General features: G+C 34.9%; 1 protein-coding gene across 3 annotated transcripts in view; it reads right to left on the bottom strand.

The window, feature by feature from the left end:
- SYCP2 (synaptonemal complex protein 2) overlaps window positions 1-20,243 on the bottom strand; it is a 56,885-nt gene that overhangs the window by 28,971 nt on the left and 7,671 nt on the right. For 2 of the 3 annotated variants that reach the window (XM_023742628.1, XM_023742631.1), the window contains exons 1-6: window positions 16,206-16,220; window positions 12,604-12,664; window positions 6,494-6,568; window positions 5,715-5,861; window positions 3,027-3,126; window positions 1,638-1,795 (exon numbers count right to left, since the gene is read on the bottom strand). In XM_023742628.1, coding sequence (XP_023598396.1) covers window positions 1,638-1,795; window positions 3,027-3,126; window positions 5,715-5,861; window positions 6,494-6,568; window positions 12,604-12,664; window positions 16,206-16,210 — 546 coding nt within the window. In that variant the 5' untranslated portion in view covers window positions 16,211-16,220. Of the gene's footprint in view, window positions 1-1,637; window positions 1,796-3,026; window positions 3,127-5,714; window positions 5,862-6,493; window positions 6,569-7,398; window positions 7,548-12,603; window positions 12,665-16,205; window positions 16,302-16,851; window positions 16,898-18,117; window positions 18,171-18,284; window positions 18,428-19,214; window positions 19,250-19,520; window positions 19,607-20,243 lie in introns of those variants that run through there. The other variant, XM_004370526.2, reaches the window with a different exon arrangement.

Genomic DNA, 20,243 nt, shown 5'->3' with positions numbered 1-20,243 from the left:
TCTAGGTTTTCAAATTTGTTGGAGCATAGTTTTTCAAAATATTCTGTTATAATCCTTTTTATTTCAGTTGGGTCTGTTGTAACGTTCCTCATTTCATTTCTTATTTGGGTTATTTGTGTCCTCTCCTGTTTTTCTTTTGTCAGTCTGGCCAGTGGTTTGTTGATTTTGTTGATTCTTTGAAAGAACCAACTTTTGGTTTTGTTGATTCTTTCTATTGTTTTTCTGTTCTCTATTTCATTTATAATGAAGCATTAAATTATTTTTAAAGTTTGGTTATTGCCCAAGCAACTTCTTCCATGCAGCAAGCTTCCTACTTGCCACAGATATTCACTTAGTCCAGATTTAAAAAAAAAAAATATAGGCCATTACTATTAGAAAGATGTAGGTTCTGTTCTAAGACATCTGCCCCATCCTACATAGCTTAGCCAGTGGCTCTCTGCACTGGGAGAGGAGCAGTATGGAATGTGTGGAATGTTTCTTTGGTTGTCTTAGTGACCGAAAGGTTCTCCTGGCCATGAGCAAGCAAGCACACACCTGGGATGCTGAGCCTCTGACAATATTCCAGACCATGCCACACAAAAGAAAAATATGCTCCTCTTGAGAAACGCTTACCTGGACTCTTTGAACCTACTTTGACTACTTTTTTCCTATGTCTTCAAACCATACACCTTTTATTTTTCTGCCGATTTAAAAGAAAAATCCACCAGTTTCCCTTTTTTACTGTAATACCAAGGTTGCTAAGCTTTGAGAAAATTATACATATTTATGAACTAATGCCATGAAAAATTCAGTTTTCAATTTAAACTGGGCGCTCAACATTGCCTAACACTTGAGCTTATCCTGAGCCCTCTCCGTCACCTCTCAGTAGCTACTCCAATTCTTTATTAGTCCCTGAGCCTTCTACTTCAACACATCCCCGTCAGAAACTCACCCTCCTCACACCCCAGAGAAAACAAAAGATGTCAGACATTTCTCATCTACAGCTTATCTGTATCTCTCATCCCCTCCTGTTTCCCCAAGAAACCTTTTTTCTTATTCACTCCCTGCTCTGTCCCTTCAACTACTTGGAATGAATGCCTGCCCCAGTATCCAATCTGACTTTTAACAATTAACTCACTCTCTATCACCCTAAAGAGGATTTGCTGATCTTTACCTAGCCAGGGGGTTGGGCAACTGCATCTCCACTAGGTTCCTACCACTTTCTATATGTACATCTGAGAGCATTTATACTACAGTGTGATTATCTTATTAATTTGTCTAATTCCCCTGCTAAATTTTGAGATACTTGCAGACAGAGTCCACTTATATCTTACATTTCTATACCAGAGCCTTCTCCATAGCAGACATTACTTTGTATAATCAACTAAAGAATGACGGCAAGTTCATTTCACCTATCAAATGTATAAATCAAAGTACTGGATGAGCATTCATACGTTTTATCATCAACACAGTAAGTGAGTCCCATGAGAGAAGGACCCTACTCTTCTTTAAGGAAATAAATTATATATAGTAAAAACAAACAACAGCAACTCAAGGCATTAAACAAAGTGAGACATTCACTGCAAAACAAGTTAGTTCAATATATATCTCCATAACAGCTTGATAAAAATTTATTTTAAAAACATCTTCAAAGTTACTTTGTTTGTATTATTGCCTCTGTTTCTTCCTTCAGATGGTTTAGATTTAAGTGATCCAGCATTATTCACTCCATTTTCCGATATTTCAGAAACACCAGGTTGCTCTGCAGAGCTCATCATTTGCAGGGGTGGTTTAATTCTCCTTCTTCGTGGTGTTGCTAAAAAGGAGGACACAAGACAACTAGATTTTTTTTTTTAATTTAAATTACTTACTTGGTATTATTGAGGTCCACCACCCATCTCAGTTTCTTGTACTGTGGTGGCTTGTGTGTTGCTACAATGCTGGAAGCTATGACACAGGTATTTCAAATACCAGCAGGGTCATCTATGGTGGACAGGTTTCGGCAGAGCTTCCAGACTAAGACTAGGAAGACAGGCTTGGCAGTCTACATCCGAAAATTAGTGAACGAAAACCTTATGGATCACAACAGAATACTGTATGATACCATGCTGGATGGTGAGCCTCTTAGGTTGGAAGGCACTACACAGTAGCTGCAACAAATGAACTCAAGTATACCAATGATCATGAAGCTGGCACAGGACCAGGCAATGTTTCGTTCTGTTGTACATATGGTCTCCATAAGTTGGAGCTGACTTCAACGGCAACTAACAACAACACTGTTGAGGTACTTTTCAGATGATGAAAGTAAGAAAGAAAGGTTCTAGGATGGTTCCAAGTTTTTACCTTAGATGAATAAGTGGGTATGGATGCCACTTACCAAAACAGAAAATGGAGGGTGGAAGGATGAATTCATTTTTGGGCTTATTAAGTTTGAGGAGCCTGTTGGACATTAGGAAATTGTCCAGTAAGCAACTGGATTTTTGGAATGGGAAGTCAATATTTTCATAAAGATTCAATAAGACTTTATTTAAAGCAGCCAGCACACGATATTAGAGGCTAATGATTATTTAGCACTTCGTATGTGATAAACACTGTCTAAATGCGTCACAAGCCTCCTTGCTGAATGAATAAATCTTATTTAATCCTCTAATAAACTAGATGAGGTGGCCAGTTTAGTTTCACTTCCTAGAAAAGACACTGGCTCTGAACTCAGGTAGGATAATCTGTAAGAGCACACACCTGAGAGTGAGGAACCAAGCCCAAGTGGCCTGACTAGTTCAGTGCTGGAACCACAATGTTATACTGCCTCACACTTCAATGGCCATCAGTCATTCATGCTGGATATTAATATTTGGAACACTACTTATATGTCAATACCCAGTGTATCTTTCTTCAGATGAGGACACATTTCAGTTCATAGTTTATTAATTTTTACATTCCCAACTTATCCTCTAGGTAAATTATGTCCAGAATTTCCCTGAATTAAAAATATCTACTTTAAAAGATTTCTAACAAGTATTGTTATATTTTAAGACTATAAAACTTACACGTGTTGATTAATAGTATTGGACTTCTCACGGTGTATCGATCTGCACCAGGAACAATCATAGATGCTTCAGACATTTTTCTTTTGCTAGGAGTAATTATCTTAAACCAGGAGAAAAAAATGACAGTAAACACATTCTATTTGAAATTCAATATCCTATAACTTTACTTATAACATTTTGCCTTGACTACATACAAAAGAGACATATATATATTTTTTTTTAATATGCAACGTGATATGTAGAAATTTATGTGTTTTAGGCTGACTTGAAGGGCCTTCCCCTCATGTTTGGTACCAAATGGGTAGTCAAAACAATTAAGGAATATTGTTTTACAGAATACGTATAGAATATCCAGACTTATGATGAAATATAGTACTTCCATATGCATTTGTTAATGAAAATACAAGCTGAGTTTATTTAGGTAACCAATGGCTCACAATTTGCTGTTATATTTCATGAGGTATCTACTTTATGATATTTGGATATCTCCATACAGTTTTGAAAACTGCACTAATATTCTCTGAAGACTAAACTTGCCTCTGAAGCAAAAAGTACCCATAGGAGCTCAGAGACCTAGTCACACACAAGCTAGTGGTTCCAATCAGTTTGTATTCTCTACCATCCTCCCAGAGTGATTTATAAGAGCAACAGAGGTAGACAGGCAGAGTCAGGGACTTCAGAGGGTGCCATACAAAGGGGTAGATAGTGACACAATTGTACCAAAGTATAGGAAGGCTGCTTTAAATAAGGCACCTGACTGTAAGGCAGGGAAAACAATGGATTTGTGAGCAGGTGTGTATCTGGGGTGTAGGGAAGGGCAGGAAGGATAGGAAGAAAGAGAATTCTAAGATTATCCAGAAAACAAGCTATTATATCAGTAGACTCCTCTCAAAGAAATTACAGTTCCTGTATATTGTCTGTGTTATGTATAGTATAGTAAACCTGAAAAGATACTTATTCATATAAATGCCTCAAGCAATTAATCCTTACTGACTACAAACATAGTGGGTATTTAACAACAGGGCAGTGCTTTTCAAAATTTAGTATGCTTAAGACATTTCCCTGAGTTTATAACTGAACAGGTTTAAGGTGGGTATCTACGAATCTCCATTTTTAAAATGTACTCACTATGATCTGGATACAAAAACACAGAAAACGGCTTTTATGCGCTAATCATTTAGGGAAATATAAGAAGGCATTTTTAATCTAATTGAGGACACAAGATTAAAAGGGGAAAAAAGTGAGTGACATAAACATGCCAAAGCATATGGAAGGTCCTGTGAGAGTTATACTTGCTTACAGGTGGGAGATTACTAAACACTGAAACAGAGAAAGTTCCATGAAGAAAGTGAAAATGAACTGAGACTTGCCAATGAGTGTATGCTTTAGATGAGTAAAGGTAAAATGAGAACAAACAGGTGAATGAAGGTCTAGAGGCAAGAATGAGCATGATATACAAAGAGAAAGTAAAGCAAATGACCTTACTAAAGTTAAGGATATACACTACAGTCTTGATTGAAAGGATGAAATTAAACTATAGCAGGTGTCAGAACTGAGACAAAACTGAGAGGCAGTATGATAAACACAGAGGTCTGGAAGCTTTCTGAGCAGAAGAATCCTATCATGATAATGGAATTTAAGACAATGTGAGGTAGCTCATGGAGGAAGCCATGGTATAAGGCCAATCAGGTTACTGCATTCAACCTGGTGTGAGATGAAGGGAAGGGAGAGCTGACCTAATCGTAGATGGAATGAGGAGGAAATGGTGTGAGAGAGAACTGTGAAAAGACACCTCCACTAGCCCCTTGGTTCTACATATGGGAGGAGAGGAGGCTGGAATCCGGCTATCACCAGAAAAATTAATGGTAGCATTACTGGAGAATAGAAGCAGATTCAGATACGAGGCAAAGGATAAAGAGTTTGAGGTTAGATTTCAATAAAGGACTTGAAAAGACGTACAAGCGGAAATATCATAAGAGCAAGCGGAGATGCTCTTCCTCGCTGTGTACACAGAGAGAAGCTCTGAGGGAGAAGGTACAGAGATAGTTGGAAGGCTGAGGTCAAGTCTTTAGCACAAACCCACATGTATGTAGGAGGTGGAAAGAGAAACACATGCTGAGGTAGTAATAAGCAGGAAAAGAATTAAGATGCTAAAATAGAAGTCAACGAAGGAAAGGGCCTCAAGAAAGCAAGGGCTGTCAGCAACGTCAAATGTTGCAGGAAGGTGTGGAGAAAGCAGCTGAGAAATAGTTCTTTCAGATGCGGACTTACAGGATGTCTTCGATTGATGAAGGGCAGAAGGAAACTTAATACTTTGCTTTCTTTCCTCATGCAAGCAAACATAACATTATAAATTATATTCTGCATTATAGCTAAATGCAAATACAGAACAGAAATGATAAATGCAAAAAGCAGCAGTTAGTCTTCCATGTATCTTTAATTTGGAATTTACATGTTTATAGAGTATATGTCCTACCCTCTAACAACTACACATACACACAATTTGCTAAAACACTATTTTTTGTTTACATTTGTAGAAGTCGGGGAAAAACTTTAAAAAGTGTCACTGATCAAGGTTTAATTTAACTTGATTAATATATAAATTCTAGGTGCTTTTTTGTACTTCTGTACAGCAATCATTTGATTTATGATAGTTTTATAAAAGACTATTTTGATACCATTATTTACCTGGGGCAGACTATTTTTTCTGTCCTCTTGATTACTGTTTTTGATATATTTTGGAGGTTTAGCAAATTCCTTTTGGGGATTAGGTTTTTCTTTTAAACTAACAGGTTCTTCTTCAGCTGGTGAGATTTGACTTTCTGGCACTAGAATCTGTTGGACAATGTGGAAAAAAGCACTTAAAACTGCAAACTGTAAAAAGTTCTTAAAATCACTAGGTGTCTTAATAAAGTTTCCATTCATCTCATGTTTACCAAGATCAACTCCTTCCTTGTGTCCATGCACTGTTATAATTTCTTGGCCCTGTGATAGATGCACGCCTATAAAGTGACCCAACAAAAAGTATCTACTTTTTCAAATGTTAATAGACACAAACAAATGGTAATACATACAAAACAATGCTTTGGCATTAGTGGTGGGAAATATATTTCTAATTTTTAAGGTTACCAAAACTTCACATTGATTAACAGCTGCATACTCTCTGCACTAAAACTGTCATTAATCAGTTGCCCCTGAGTCAACTCCAACTCATGACTCCACGTGTGTCAGAATAGAACTGTGCTCCATAGGGTTTTCAATGGCTGATTTTTCAGAAGTAGACAGCCAGGCCTTTCTTTGCAGGTGCCTCTGGGTGGACCAGAAGTGACATGTTAAAAAATTACATACATTTTATTGCATTGAGACAATTTTTTTTTAGATATTCACTCCCTAACATCAACTTTATTACTGTCCTGTTATCTAGGATTAAGCTTAGTCCATTGACAAAAATCGTGTTAGAGACATACCTGTGATCCACTTGCATCAAAAAGTATATGCACAGATGTTTTGGCAACTGAAATACCTTGTTTTCTGGTAAATTCCTAAAATTAAAAACATTCAAAGTGGTGTCATTTTCTCCCAACTCTTTCCATTTTAATGCAATTATTTTCTGTTTCCATCAAAACTGCCAAATTACCTTAAATGATTGCTTTGCACATATCAAGACAATTCTCAAAAGACCTCACCCACTCACCAGTGACCAGTCCTTAGTTTGCTATTTTGGTTCCTCTATAAGGGCTCTCCATCAGACTTACCTCCTTTTATTCTCTAACATAAATCTTTGTCACTAACCAAACTTGTCAACAGAGTATCTCCCCAAAATATCACATGAATTGCCACCACAGCTTCCCAGTTAAACAATTTCTGGTTCATAATGTCTTCCACAATCCTGGAAAGCATCTTATCTAAATCTTACTCTTTTTCCAAATTCAAAGGCCATTTCAAGCCCCATCTGCACAATAATACTTCAAATCTGACTCTTCATGAGCATTCTCTTTCCTCTATCTCCCCAATTCATATTCTCTATACTAATTATTTTGTTCTTCTGAGGTATTATTTGAGTAACTCTCACAAGCAATGTTTCATATCTTGAGAACAGGGCTCTGCCTCATAATCACTTTTTAAACAACCAGCAGAATTCATTAAATGTTTTGAACAGCTGCTGCTCAATTTGTCATCTGGGATACTTTCTAATAGGTATCTCAAAGGGGATAGCTAACAAGCTGATGGCTATTCCATAATACATTTTAAAATCTAAAATCTACATTCTAGAAAGAAAAAAAAAAAAAAAACAGTGAAACTTCTAGCCCAAACTGAAAGTTTCCAGAATTGTGAAAGTAGTAAATATTTATGGAAGAGTTAAAACACTTACCCTATACTTATTTACACCAAAAATTTTTTGAGTCACATTAGTGATTTCTAATGACGCATCAAAATACAAAAGCAATTCCTTCCCTTCTCTTTTACTAATTTTTATTATATTTTTCAGAATTATGGTTAGTAGCTTCTTCGACTCTCTCACTGTATACAAACAAATCATATTGATTAGTTTACATTCATTTTTATGATATCATTCTAAAGGTAGACTATAAATAAGACAAGCATATAGCCTATTAATTTAAAAATTAATTGAATCAAAATTCAAACATTTAGAATTTATCAGTTTTAAAATGAATCATTCTGGTACTAACTAGCTATATAAACAAATCAAGTCAGTTTACCTTTCAGACTCTCATTTCCTGATCTATGAATTAAGGGTAATGTAATAACTAATGAGATAAAGCCTCAAATAGGTTCTGAAACCTAACAGATTCTTAATTTAATGTTTCTTAAGCACATCTAAGATAACCATTTTGTTAATTTTAAGAAGGCAAAGGACATAACTATAATTTCATATAATAGCTATATTTCTAGGCATCAGCATCTATTCAAATATTTTATTAAATCCACAGTTGCTATAAATGTGTTCACAGTAAGCAAAAGTAACATTTGATAAATACTGAGTGTCAGGAAATTGTGAGGTGAGAAGGATACAAAATACTTCTCCTCAATGAACGTATCAATCCAGTGAAAAGAAAATACCGTAAAGTGCCAGTTTATAAGAAGGATTCCACTCCCTTTTCTCGCAAAAAAAGTCACCAAAAATTACCTGGCACCCAATTAATTTGCCTGTATTAGGGACTAAAGGCCCAGCGTCCAGGACCACCATGATCCTCCCCTGCCTCGGGGGGTGCTCCTGCTACTGGCTGAGAAGTCTACACACCTGTTCTGCCCCCAGTGCACACTTCTGGGCAGGAGGAGAACATGGTGAGGTAGAGGACCACTAAGCAGGAAGATAATTCTCGACATCAAAGCTCTGCAGGCAACTCCATGAACAAATGTCCCCATTGGCTATAAAATTCTTATATTCTTATGAACCTTGCCCAAGAATATTTTTGTCTTGTTTTTGTAAGTATATAGTCATGAAAATTCCATTGTAATATGAAGTAACAAGTTCAACAATAACAAGTTTTCAGGCTTCAGAGATGAAGATTTAGGTGGGTTTGAAGATGAAAATATTTCAGATTTTGATGATGAAAATTAGAAAATTTATGTAATTCTTCTGGATATTTTTGCTGATTGTTATATCCCTCTGTTACATATTAAAGTTTTATTTTTTTCTTGTAGCTTGCTGTGAACTTAAATTGCAACATTTACATTCATTGTTTGCATGGTATTAGGATTCCTTCAAATGTATTATTTTGCTGAATGCTTTGTATTTGTTTTTACTGAAAGATTTGTCCACATGTATTTTTACTATCTGTATAGGAATTTTTTAATATTTGTTGTATTTTACTGCTTACTTGGTTGAAATTTCTTAGCCACCATGCAAACTGTAACAGTGAACTGCAGCTTGGAGAGCTGCAAGAGACCATCTCTCTCTGAGAAGCAACACAAAGGGAAGATCTGAAGCTGAGAGGGGAGACAAAACAAGGTCACTAGAGGAAGCTAAAGCCTTTGGTGCCCATGACAACAACTTTAAACTCAGCTCAACTTCTATTTAGATTAACATAATACTCAGCCGAGCAGAGCACGGAAACCACTGTACCATCAGGGCTCCTTACAAAGCCTAAAGACAGTAAAAAGAAAATCAGAGACTATCATAAACATTTTACCTCAATAAATTCAACAACACAGATGAAATGGGCAGATTCCCTGAAAAACACAAATTACCAAGGTTCACTCAAGAAGAAATACAGAATCTAAAAAAAAACGCTATGTCTACCAAATGAATTGAGTTCATAGTTAAAAGTCTTCAACAACAACAACACTGTAGGCCTAGACTGCTTCACAGTTGAATACTACCAAGAATTTAAGAAAGAAATAATAGCAATTCTACACAAACTCTTCCAGAAAACTGAAGACTACGGAATACTTTCCAACCTACTCTAATGAGGCTAACATTGCCCTGATTCTGAAACAAAGACATTATATGAAAAGAACATAGAATAACACAACAACAGCAAAACCACAGGATAACAACAACAAAAAAGACAAGAAAACGAGACAAAATTTTTAAAAATTGACAAATCTTTTGCAAATCAATTCTAATGATATATGGAGGAATACTGTATCACAACCAAGCAGGATTTATCTCAAGAATGCAAGGTTGAATTAACTTTTAAAATCAATGTATTTTACCATATTAAGGAATTAAAAAAGAAAAAAAGTAGAACATATCAATAAATGCCATAAAAGCATTTTACAAAATCCACATCTATTTATGATCAAAGCAATCAGCAAAACAGTAACAGAAGGCAGCTTCCTCAGCCTGATTAGAAGGCATACATGAGAAACTCAGAGCTGGCCATCATACTTCCTGGTGAAAAAACTGAATGCTTCCCCTTTAACACTGTGAACTAGGTAAAGATATCTGTTCCCACCACTTCTATTCAACATTGTATTGAAAATTCTAGCCAGTGCAATAAGCTAAAAAGGAAGGATTGATCATAGGCAATGTTGTCAAGGATGTGGAACAAATGGAACTATACACTGGTGGTGAGAACGTAAAATGGTAAAACCACTCTGGACAATTTTTTAACAGTTTCTTAAAAAGTGAAATATATACCTACGATATAACACAGCCACTGTACTTGTCTAAGGGAAACAAAAACATATATCCACACATGTCCACAAGAATATTCACAGCATCTTTTTTTTTTTAAATACTAACAACTGGCAACATTCTAAGTGTCTATCAACCGGTGAATGGATAAACAAATTGAAATATATCCATACAATGGAATTCTTCTAAGTAATAAAACGGAATAAACTAATGATACATATAACCTGGCTGAATCTTTTATATACACACACACACACACACACGCTACTACATACTGCATGATTCCATTTATATAAAATTCTAGAAAAGCAAACTTATCCACAGTGAAGGAAACAGATCGGTGATTGTCTGGGGATGGGTGGCGGGGAGGAGAAATGGATTAAAAGGAACTCAAGAACTTTTAGGGGTGACCAGTATGTTCGATGAAGAAGAACTGATGCCTTTGAATTATGGTGCTGGCAAAGAATACTGAATATACCATGGACTGCCAGAAGAAGGAACAAATCTGTCTTGGAAGAAGTACAGCCAGAATGCTCCTCAGAAGTGAGGACGGCGAGACTTTGTCTCACATACTTTGGACATGTTATATCCAGAGGGACCAATCCCTGGACAAGAACATCACGCTTGGTAAAACAGAGGGTCAGTAAAAAAGAGGAAGACCCTCAACGAGACGGACTGACACAGTGGCTGTAATAACACACTCCAACATAGCAACAACTGTTGGGATGATGCAGGACCAGGCAGTGTTTCCTTCTGTTGTATGTAGGGTCGCTATGAGTTGGAACCAACTCCATGGCACCTAACAAACATGTTTATCAACTTGACTGTGGTGATGGTGTATACATATGTCTAGATTTACTGATAGAGAGTATCTATGAAACATCTTCAACTAATATCATAATTAATGGCAAAACACTAAATCCCCTCCCCAAGCCAAGATCAAGAACTAGGCAAAGATGTTCACTTATACCACTTCTATTCAGTATTGAAAACCCTATGTAGCATAGTTCTACTCTGAAACACGTGGGGTCGCCATGAGTCAGAGCCAACTTGATGGCAACAGGCTGTGTTTTTTCTTTTGTTCTCTAATTCGTATTGTACCTAGAGGGTCTAGTCACTTCGCTAAAGCAAGAAAATGAAAGGAATAAGCATCAGAAAAGAATAAAATAGAGCACCAAGAAATAGACTCACATTTAAAGAGTCATTTGATTTTCAATAAAAGGATCAAAGAAATCCAGTGGGGAAAGGATTTTCAACAAACAGAGCTAGAATAACTGCATATCCATATTAAAAACAAAAAACCTCAACTCCTACCTCACACCATAACCAAACATTTACATGTAATGCTTCACAGATCTAAACATAAAACTATAAAGTTTTTACAGAAAAACAGGAGAATATCTTTATAACTTCTTGTTGTTAGGTGCTACTGAGTCGGTTCCAACTCATAGTGACCCTATGTACAACAGAAGGAAACACTACCCAGTCCTGCACCATCCTCATAATTGTTATGTTTGAGCCCATTGTTGTGGCCACTATATCAATCCATCTCTTTGAGGGTCTTCCTCTTTTTCTCTAACTCTCTACTTTACCAAGCATGCTGTCCTTCTCTAGGGACTGGGCCCTCCGGATAACATGTCCAAAGTAGGTGAGACGAAGTCTCACCATCCTCGCTTCTAAGGAGCATTCTGGCCTTTGTAACTTAGCAGTAGTCAAACATTTCTTAGGTCCCAGAAACCAGTAACCTTAGAAGAAAAAAAAATTGATAAACTAGATGTCACCGAATTTAAAAACTTCTGCTCATCAAAGACACCATTAAGAAAATTAACAGTTAAGGCACGGACTGGGAGAAAATACTCACAGGACATGTATCTATCAAAGGATTGGTATCCAGGACACATAAGAACTCCTAAAACTTAATAAAACTCGATACTAAAAGACAGTCCAATAAAAAATGGAAAAATATTTAAACAGATGCTTCCCAAAAAATGATACATGAATGGCCAACAAGCACATGAAAAAGTGTTCAAGATCATTGGTTATTGGGAAAATGCAAATAAAAACCATCATCAGGTACCACTATATAACTATCAAAATGATTAAAATAGATTTGGATATCTGAATTTATAGTGGCACCAATCAATTCGAGCAATTCCAATTATAGGGGTAGAGAAACAAATGTCTGTATTTAGTTAAACAAATGGGATGGAAGGTAAGAACCTTGAACATACTGACAAGAGAGAGGTCGAAGTGATTGATCATGGGTCTAGACCAGCTAGGGAAGGAAATAAGTCCAGGTGGGAGCTGAACATTAGGAGGGAAACGTGGAGTCAGGGAACTTGATGATATCCGAGTACCGAATTTATGAGTGTGAACATATGAAAATGCTGATTTTGTTTCCATTAGTCTTTTGTTTTCCTAGAGAGCATGCAACTTCTACTTCATGTGAATTATAGAAAACAAGTCTAGTACCTTCAATGCTGTATAACTGTACTGTTTCCTCAGGCACAATGACAGCTTCCCACTGATGATCCTTAAATTTAAAAACAGGTTTTGACAATAAATAGGTAAACAGACAAATAAATAGATAATGATTTATTTCTGACTTAAAGTTTCTTTAAACTTAGGTTATATAAACAAGCAAGGTTATTTTTTACTATCATTAATACCCAGTGGATATAACACATTTCTCGCTCTGAAAGTCAATGCATCAACTAACTACATAATACATTGTGAGCATCACATTTAATCTACTTATTCTCTCTTTTTAGAGGAAATGATGATGTTGGTCAATTTTAGAGTTTTCTATTCTTGACCAAAACAAGAATGACTATCTCTTGATATTTATTAGAGGATACCTTTTAAAAATAATATTACAATCCTGTCATTTCTTCCTTTGAAATGTTTTATGAAGTGATATTCATCCCTCAATTCCCACAACAACAATTCCCAGGGCCTGTAACCACAATACTTGTTAACCGATTGTCCTTAGATTCAATATTGGATGCACATGAAAAATAACCTAAAATGTTTTTCTCTTCTAAGTGTTTTCATTGAAAATTTTGTGGAACAATAAAATCATACTGAATTCACAAAAAAAAGTCAAAATAAAAATCAGACAGCATTCCTGAAAGATGGGACCCTAAAACTTATCAGCAAACTTGTGAGGGAAATAGATCCAATTCTCCTGTTATTTATGGATAACTTACTCTATAGAAATTCCCCTAAACCCTCAATCTTCTCGCTGACCCCCTCCACTTCTTCGCCTTAATTGTAACTAGTTTACACCCCGAGGACGTCACCACCTTCATAGCCCTCTCCAGTGAAGGTGCCATTTCTCCCAAACCTCAAAACCTCAGGATCAGAAGGACAGGTTTTGCATCCTCCTCTCCCCCAACCTCCCCAAAGTTCTCTCTCCAGAGGCTCAAACCGATATATCCAACTGCCCACCAGATATCTTCAGCTAAATATCCCACAGGCATCTCCAAATCAATAGTTTCAAAGCTGAACTCATGATCTTTCTCCTATAAAACTTATCCTCCTGTGAACAGGATCCCCCATCCATCTGGCTACCCAAATTTTATGAATCCTTCCTCTTTTTACTAAAACATATCACCAAGTCCTGTCAATTCTACCTTCTCTCAAGTTTTTCTGAAATCCATTCATTTTCACCAATTCCCACAATCGCTTCCCAAAACCATGCCACCACGATTTCTCACCTGGATTATTACAAAGCCTCTTAACTGCCTATGGTCTTGTCCCTTTTCAATCCATTCTCCCTACTAGATCCAGAAGAAATATTACACATAAATGCAATCACTGTATCCCCAGTGCCCAGAATAGTATCTGGCACGTAGTAAGTTCTTAATATATTATCTGTTGAATTGATACAATCCCCAACTTAAAATCCTTCTCTTGGTCCACACTGCCTTATTTCTTACCAATTCCCTTTGAGCTCTCTATACCATACTATGTAAAGATAAAATGTATCTTTCAGTTGTTTGAATATTTCATTTATTCATTCTTGCAACAAATACCGGCCCTTAAATAGCTATAAACAGACAGCTATAAACAAAACATAATGAACAACAAATACACAAGATGATTTTAAATAACAATAATTACTATAAAGGCAATAAAACAGGATAGTGTGACAGAATGTGGCTGGAAGGGTACTTTAGACTGAGTGATCAGAGAACACTTTCACAAGGAGGTGACATTTGTGCTGAAAATTAAAGGGAAGGAACTAAGATGCAAAGATCTGGAAGAGGTGTTCTAGGTAGCAGAACCAGCAAATAAAAAACCTGAGATGGATTAGAGGAAGAGAAAAAAAAAAAAAAAAAGAAAAAGAATGTGACTAGAACACAGTGAGCAAAGAGAATAGTATCAAATGTCAGAGAAATAGCCAGGGGCCAGCACATAAAGAGTCTTAAATGCCATGATAAAGAGACAAAAGAAGGGTTTTAAGTAACCACTCCAAAAAGCTGGAGGTTTGAGTCTACCCAGAGGCATCTCTGAAGAAAGGCCTGGCAATCTACTTCCAAAAAATCAGCCACTGACAACTCTACGGAGCACAGTTTTACTCTGATACACGAGTCAGAATCAATTCGATGGTAACCAGTTATATGGAGAATGGCCTCTAGGAAGAGCAAGGAATACAGAGAGACCATACTAATGTTATATAAATCCAGAGGACAGAGGATTCTAAACATAATCTTGGAAAAAAGAGTCTTACAGCATCTAGACCAGTGTCTACAATATAAACTGAAAAAACCCAAACCTGTTGCTGTCAAGTTGATTCTGACTCATAGCGACCCTATGGGGCAGAGCAGAACTGCCCCATAGGGCTTCCAAGGAGCAGCTGGTGGATTCAAACTGCTGACCTACTGGTTAGCAGTCAAACACTTAACCACTGTGCCACCAGGGCTCTGTCTACAAAACAGCAGGCATTTAATACTTATAAATGTATTTTATATTTTCCTTACCACGTATGACAGTATAGTTTAACTGGTTATTTTCTTGTCTGAATCATCCATTAGACCAAGCTGTGTGAAGGCAAGGACCGCATCTATCCTATTCTATCCCTTTTCCCCAAAATGAAAATGCAGTTCCCAAAAGAAACCCCAGTTAGAAGTACTCCTACAAGCCCTGCAGGAATATATACACTATAATGAAAACTGTCATTAACCCTGAAAACCAGTACGCATCGTTGGAACTATCTTTTAATCAAACATTCTAAGAAAGTACTCTAAAACAAAAAGGAATAAAGGTATTTGGAAACTCTAATAGTCATTTGGTCAATGCCATCTGTAAAGAGCTTACCTGGAACAAAAAGCAAGATTCCAAAGAAATAGACTAAAAAGACCAAGGCCTCAGTTTAAAATACTCTGCCACAGCCAGATTCGTAAACATTCATCAACTCCTACTCAGATTTTGACAAATTACTATGCTGTCTGAAATAGAAGTATGCCACTGTACCAAATATGAGGGGGTAGCTATTAGGAAACAAATGGCTCAAGGATTTTCCTCAGGTTAAAAAGTGATCAGGAGAAAATATGCCACCTGGTCGGAAGGTTTAAACACAGCATATGATGTAGCACAGAAGGAAGAGAACAAAAATTCACTTCCAAATGCTATCATAAGAACCAATCCCTCACTACTTTTGATTTTATGAAAGAATAAGTTAAAACCACTAGTCATTATCTGTTAATGTTATTTTTAATTGAGTGTCTCTGTATATACGAGTAACTGGTTGTCTTTCCAAGATTCAATTTACTTTTTTCATGTGAATGTAAAATTTCATTTGTCATTAACAGATAATTTATTTCTGAAAAGCTTATGTTAAAAAGATTAGCATTAAAATTTACCATTAATTTTTTTGTTATAATAAAACATCAGAAATTATTTTCGTTTTTAATTAGCTTGGTAGGTTACCATGTTAATCTAAGTACCAGAGTTAACACTGAAATCTACTAAAATAGGTAGAAAAAATATAGAGAAATCTACAATCTTGAGCTTAAATTTTTATATATAAACACATACATACAAAACAATATGGAGGGAATAAAGCTTACATCATTATCTCCAGCAATGTAGAACGAAAGAGTCTGGCTGCCCAGATTAAAATCAATCCAAAATTCCTCAAGTTTTTCATCTGATGGTATTTGTAACTAATAAAATAAAACATATAAAACTAGTATATGCTATGCTTTTAACAAAGACAACAGAAAATTATGACCATGCTATATTCATGGCTGACTTTTTTTACAGCATAACTGGAAGGTGAAGGAAGAGAAAGAGCAGATAAGCGTAACATTTAGATCAGTCTAGAAACAATCGAAGGAAATGCTGCTTTAATATTTACAGAGCAATCAGCTAGCCCCAAGAAATCACAAATATTACAAGTGCTAATAGAGGCTGAAAATACTAGTTTGAATATATTCATGCATGACAAATTCACATGGGCTTGATTAATGAAACAGAAGAACATTTGGAAAGTAAATCCTTTATATTTTAAAGTTATCCTGGGCTGTAGATATTGTTTCATAAAATGGCTCTAGGTGTCACTGTCTGATACAGAATACTAGACCAGCTGTATTTGTGATCTAATTATTACTATTTTTAATGTTCTTATCAACGTATAACCCTTAATTCACTGGACCTTTGCATCAAAAATCATCCCATAACTAAAAAAAAAAAGGGTATACATTTAAAACTTACTTCATATTTATCAAGAAATGCTGATAAACAAGGAAATGTAAAGACCCTGAAATAAAAAGTAGTTTGAGTTAAAGAAAAAAGTAATAAGCCTTCACAGCATAATCTTGTCTAGCCATAGAAATCATGTCTAGGATCCAAAGGAAATCAGACAGGGGTTATAACAATCTAAATAAGAGCATATCTCCCTCTTTATTAACTTTTTAAAATCAAATTTTAATGAAAGTTTATTTCTGCAGAGAAAAGTATATTATTTTGAGGATACTACTCAACCTACCATTTTGACTAAAGTGATTGTACCAATTGCGTGTGTGTGCGCGCGTGTGCTATCGACTATAAGCAGAGATTCTTAATTTAGCTTCTACTACTTACACAATACAACTTAGAACTTCGGTGAGAAAATAAAAGAAGAAGTGAATAATACTGCTAATAAAAATGGCTGAATATTAACTGTTTCTTGGGCAGATACTACTTTGAGCACTAGGCATACAATTATCTCATTTAATCTTCAAAACAAACATATGAGGCACATATTATTAGCATTATTAGCTGAGGAAACTGAGGCAATGTTCAATAACTTGCCTGACATTAGAATAACAAGTAGGGAACCTATGATTCAAACGCAGGCGATATGACTCCTAGCACTTAGCCCTCACCCTCTCTTTAATTTCCTTAGTAAGTAAATGTGATCTAATTTCTCCAATAAATGTGTCCTGAGAATCTATAAGGTGACAGGCACAAATACTCTGTCCTTTAGTCATTAACAAAAGTGATAAAAATTTATATTACTTATCCTTCCATGTCCACTACTAAGGTTAAAATGACCTCAGAAAGCAGCTCCTTATGGTATTGCTAATTATAAAGGACGTTTTTTGTGTGCTATGTATTTTCACTCCAGTATGTGGACAAAGGAGGCAGCTTAAGTTAATATTTATATTTTTATTATTTCTCAAACAGTAAATAATACAGAATATGCAATTATGAAATACAGTAAACCAATTTTGGACATTCAAAGTTTAGTATTAAATACAAATACATTTTTCCCCTGAAAGAACAACGCAAACCATGGGCAGTAGAGGATTATCTCAGCCTACCAGTGTAATCACTTAATTAATCATATTATAGTAAGATGTTGTTTTAAATATCCAGGTACATTTTACACTCTAACATAACAGAACAAATCAAGTTAAATTTATAAAGGTTCAATATCGTATCCCCCTCTTAATCCCTATTTCCTTATCAGTAAATGATTGTAAATTGCATGTTTACCTTCTCTTGTCTCCAAGCATGCCGTTTACAAGGTTGAGAAATATCCTGCAATCCTAATTTTAAGAAAAGGTGAGAGACTTTTTTAAAGCATAGTAATTAAAACAAAACTTTCCTTTAGGTAATTTTAGGTAATTTTAGGTAATTTCTATTATTTTTATATTACTTACTGTTTCAAATTCAGAGTCTTTAATTCCTTTAAATGCATTAGCAACAAAATCCATTGAAAACCACTGACATGCCAGTTCTTGTCTTTGTTTTTCTGTGGTCATTCTACATAAAGCTTCTACGATGCCTACTTGTAAGTCATAATCTATAAAAAATTGTTAATGAATGTATAATTAAAATTATACAAAGTAAAACTTTGTAAAAGGCCTTATATTTTATAGAGTATTAGAACAAGCAAGAAAAATAAGGAAACTATTAGTAAAATTTACTCATCTTTTGCTATTTTCTTCATATGGATTAGAAATGTCTCATCATCACAGGAATGAATACAGGCCAAATAACAAAACAAGTTTACCAGTAGAAGAACGGAGTGAAATTATAAGAAAGCCAAAGACGCAAAATAACTCAGACAGGTCTATAAATCACAAAATCCTTGTTTTCTTTTTATAACACGATGTTTACAGTTACCTCAGAGTACTTTAAATCAACAGGTTTATTCTTTATGTAAATCACTACATCAAAATTTTCTCATATGAAATTTAGGAAAGAAACTTTGAGTTCTTTTAGTAAACGTGTTGTTTAAAAACAAGTCTATCAATCCCAAGAATATTAGACTTCTTTATTTCATAAAATACCATCTGAAGAATTTCTTGGCACAAATAATTCAAATCTATTACAAAATTATTATTCATAAAACTACTATCAAGCACACATTAGATTTATCTAACTTCTATTGTCATGCTAAATTATTATTTTACTCTCAAAGATACTCATCATTTATTAAAGGAATTAAATGCTTGATTGTATTCAACAGTTCATAATCTCCCCACATAATCTCAGCACATTACAGTGCTAACATTATTTTGATTAAAGAGATATTTTATTCATAAATTTGGAATAATTTCAAATGTGAACATTTTGAAAAAACATACCTCCAGCATCTAAAATCCTTTCCCCCATACTACTCCTGTGAATAAAAATAATATGTTATATACAGAACTAGTGTTAACTAAATAAAAAGCCCATATGTTTTAATAAAAACCACTACAATTTACAATTGGCTAGTATCACTGACTTTTGCAGAAAATATATGCATATATTCAACCTTATTGGAAACCTACAACAGTCTATCAGCTTTAATTATTAATGCAAAATCATGATTGCCTTACTACCTTGGAAAGTATACTTTAAATTACTGACTTGAATCACTAACAAAACAATAGAATATAAATTATTACATGAGAATTAACATTTCTTGATTAGAGAGTATTTTCCTGGCATCCTGAGGCATTTTGTCAAGCATAGCATTCATTTTTTTTAGAGTCTAGAAACGAAAAAAAAAAGAGATAATCCATTAACTTCATATACTCAGTGAAAAATATTTAGAGACATATTCGAGACACATCAGCTTAGAAGCTTATTTTTTTCTTAAGCACTGCATTTTATGCAGCGAATAGGGTTGGGTAGAGACAAGAATATAAACTATAAAATAGTGATCACAAAAAAGCATAAAACACAGGATATCAGAAGTAGACTATAACACCACTCTTGTACTTTAAAGCATGTATACTTTTTGCAACATGACATATTTATTATTACTGTATTATAAGAACTAAGGAAGTTAAAGAATTGTTATTTGATTATGAATATTAATTTTGTTCTCAGGGTTATACATATGTACACGCAACACACAAAGAAAGGTTATTTTTAGTATTTAAATACTTAAAAATTCCTAACAGCTTGACATTATAATTTATTTTCATATGAGCTCTATGCATACATAAACCCACATGGTAATGAATTTTCAGTAAGTATTTAAGAAATATATTCATTATGTGGGTTTTAAAGGTAGTGAATTGTTAAATAGAAATATACAAGATAACTTACTGTCAAGAGACAACAATCATTCAATTTGATGAACTGCTTTAAATTTTATTTCATTTTTAGGTTTTAAAAAAATC

This window comes from Trichechus manatus, unplaced genomic scaffold, assembly GCF_000243295.1.
Source record: "Trichechus manatus latirostris isolate Lorelei unplaced genomic scaffold, TriManLat1.0 scaffold00008, whole genome shotgun sequence".
Classification (NCBI taxonomy): Eukaryota; Metazoa; Chordata; class Mammalia; order Sirenia; family Trichechidae; genus Trichechus; species Trichechus manatus.
The sequence above is the reverse complement of the archived record's forward strand: the minus strand, read 5'-3'. Positions and strand labels throughout refer to the sequence as shown.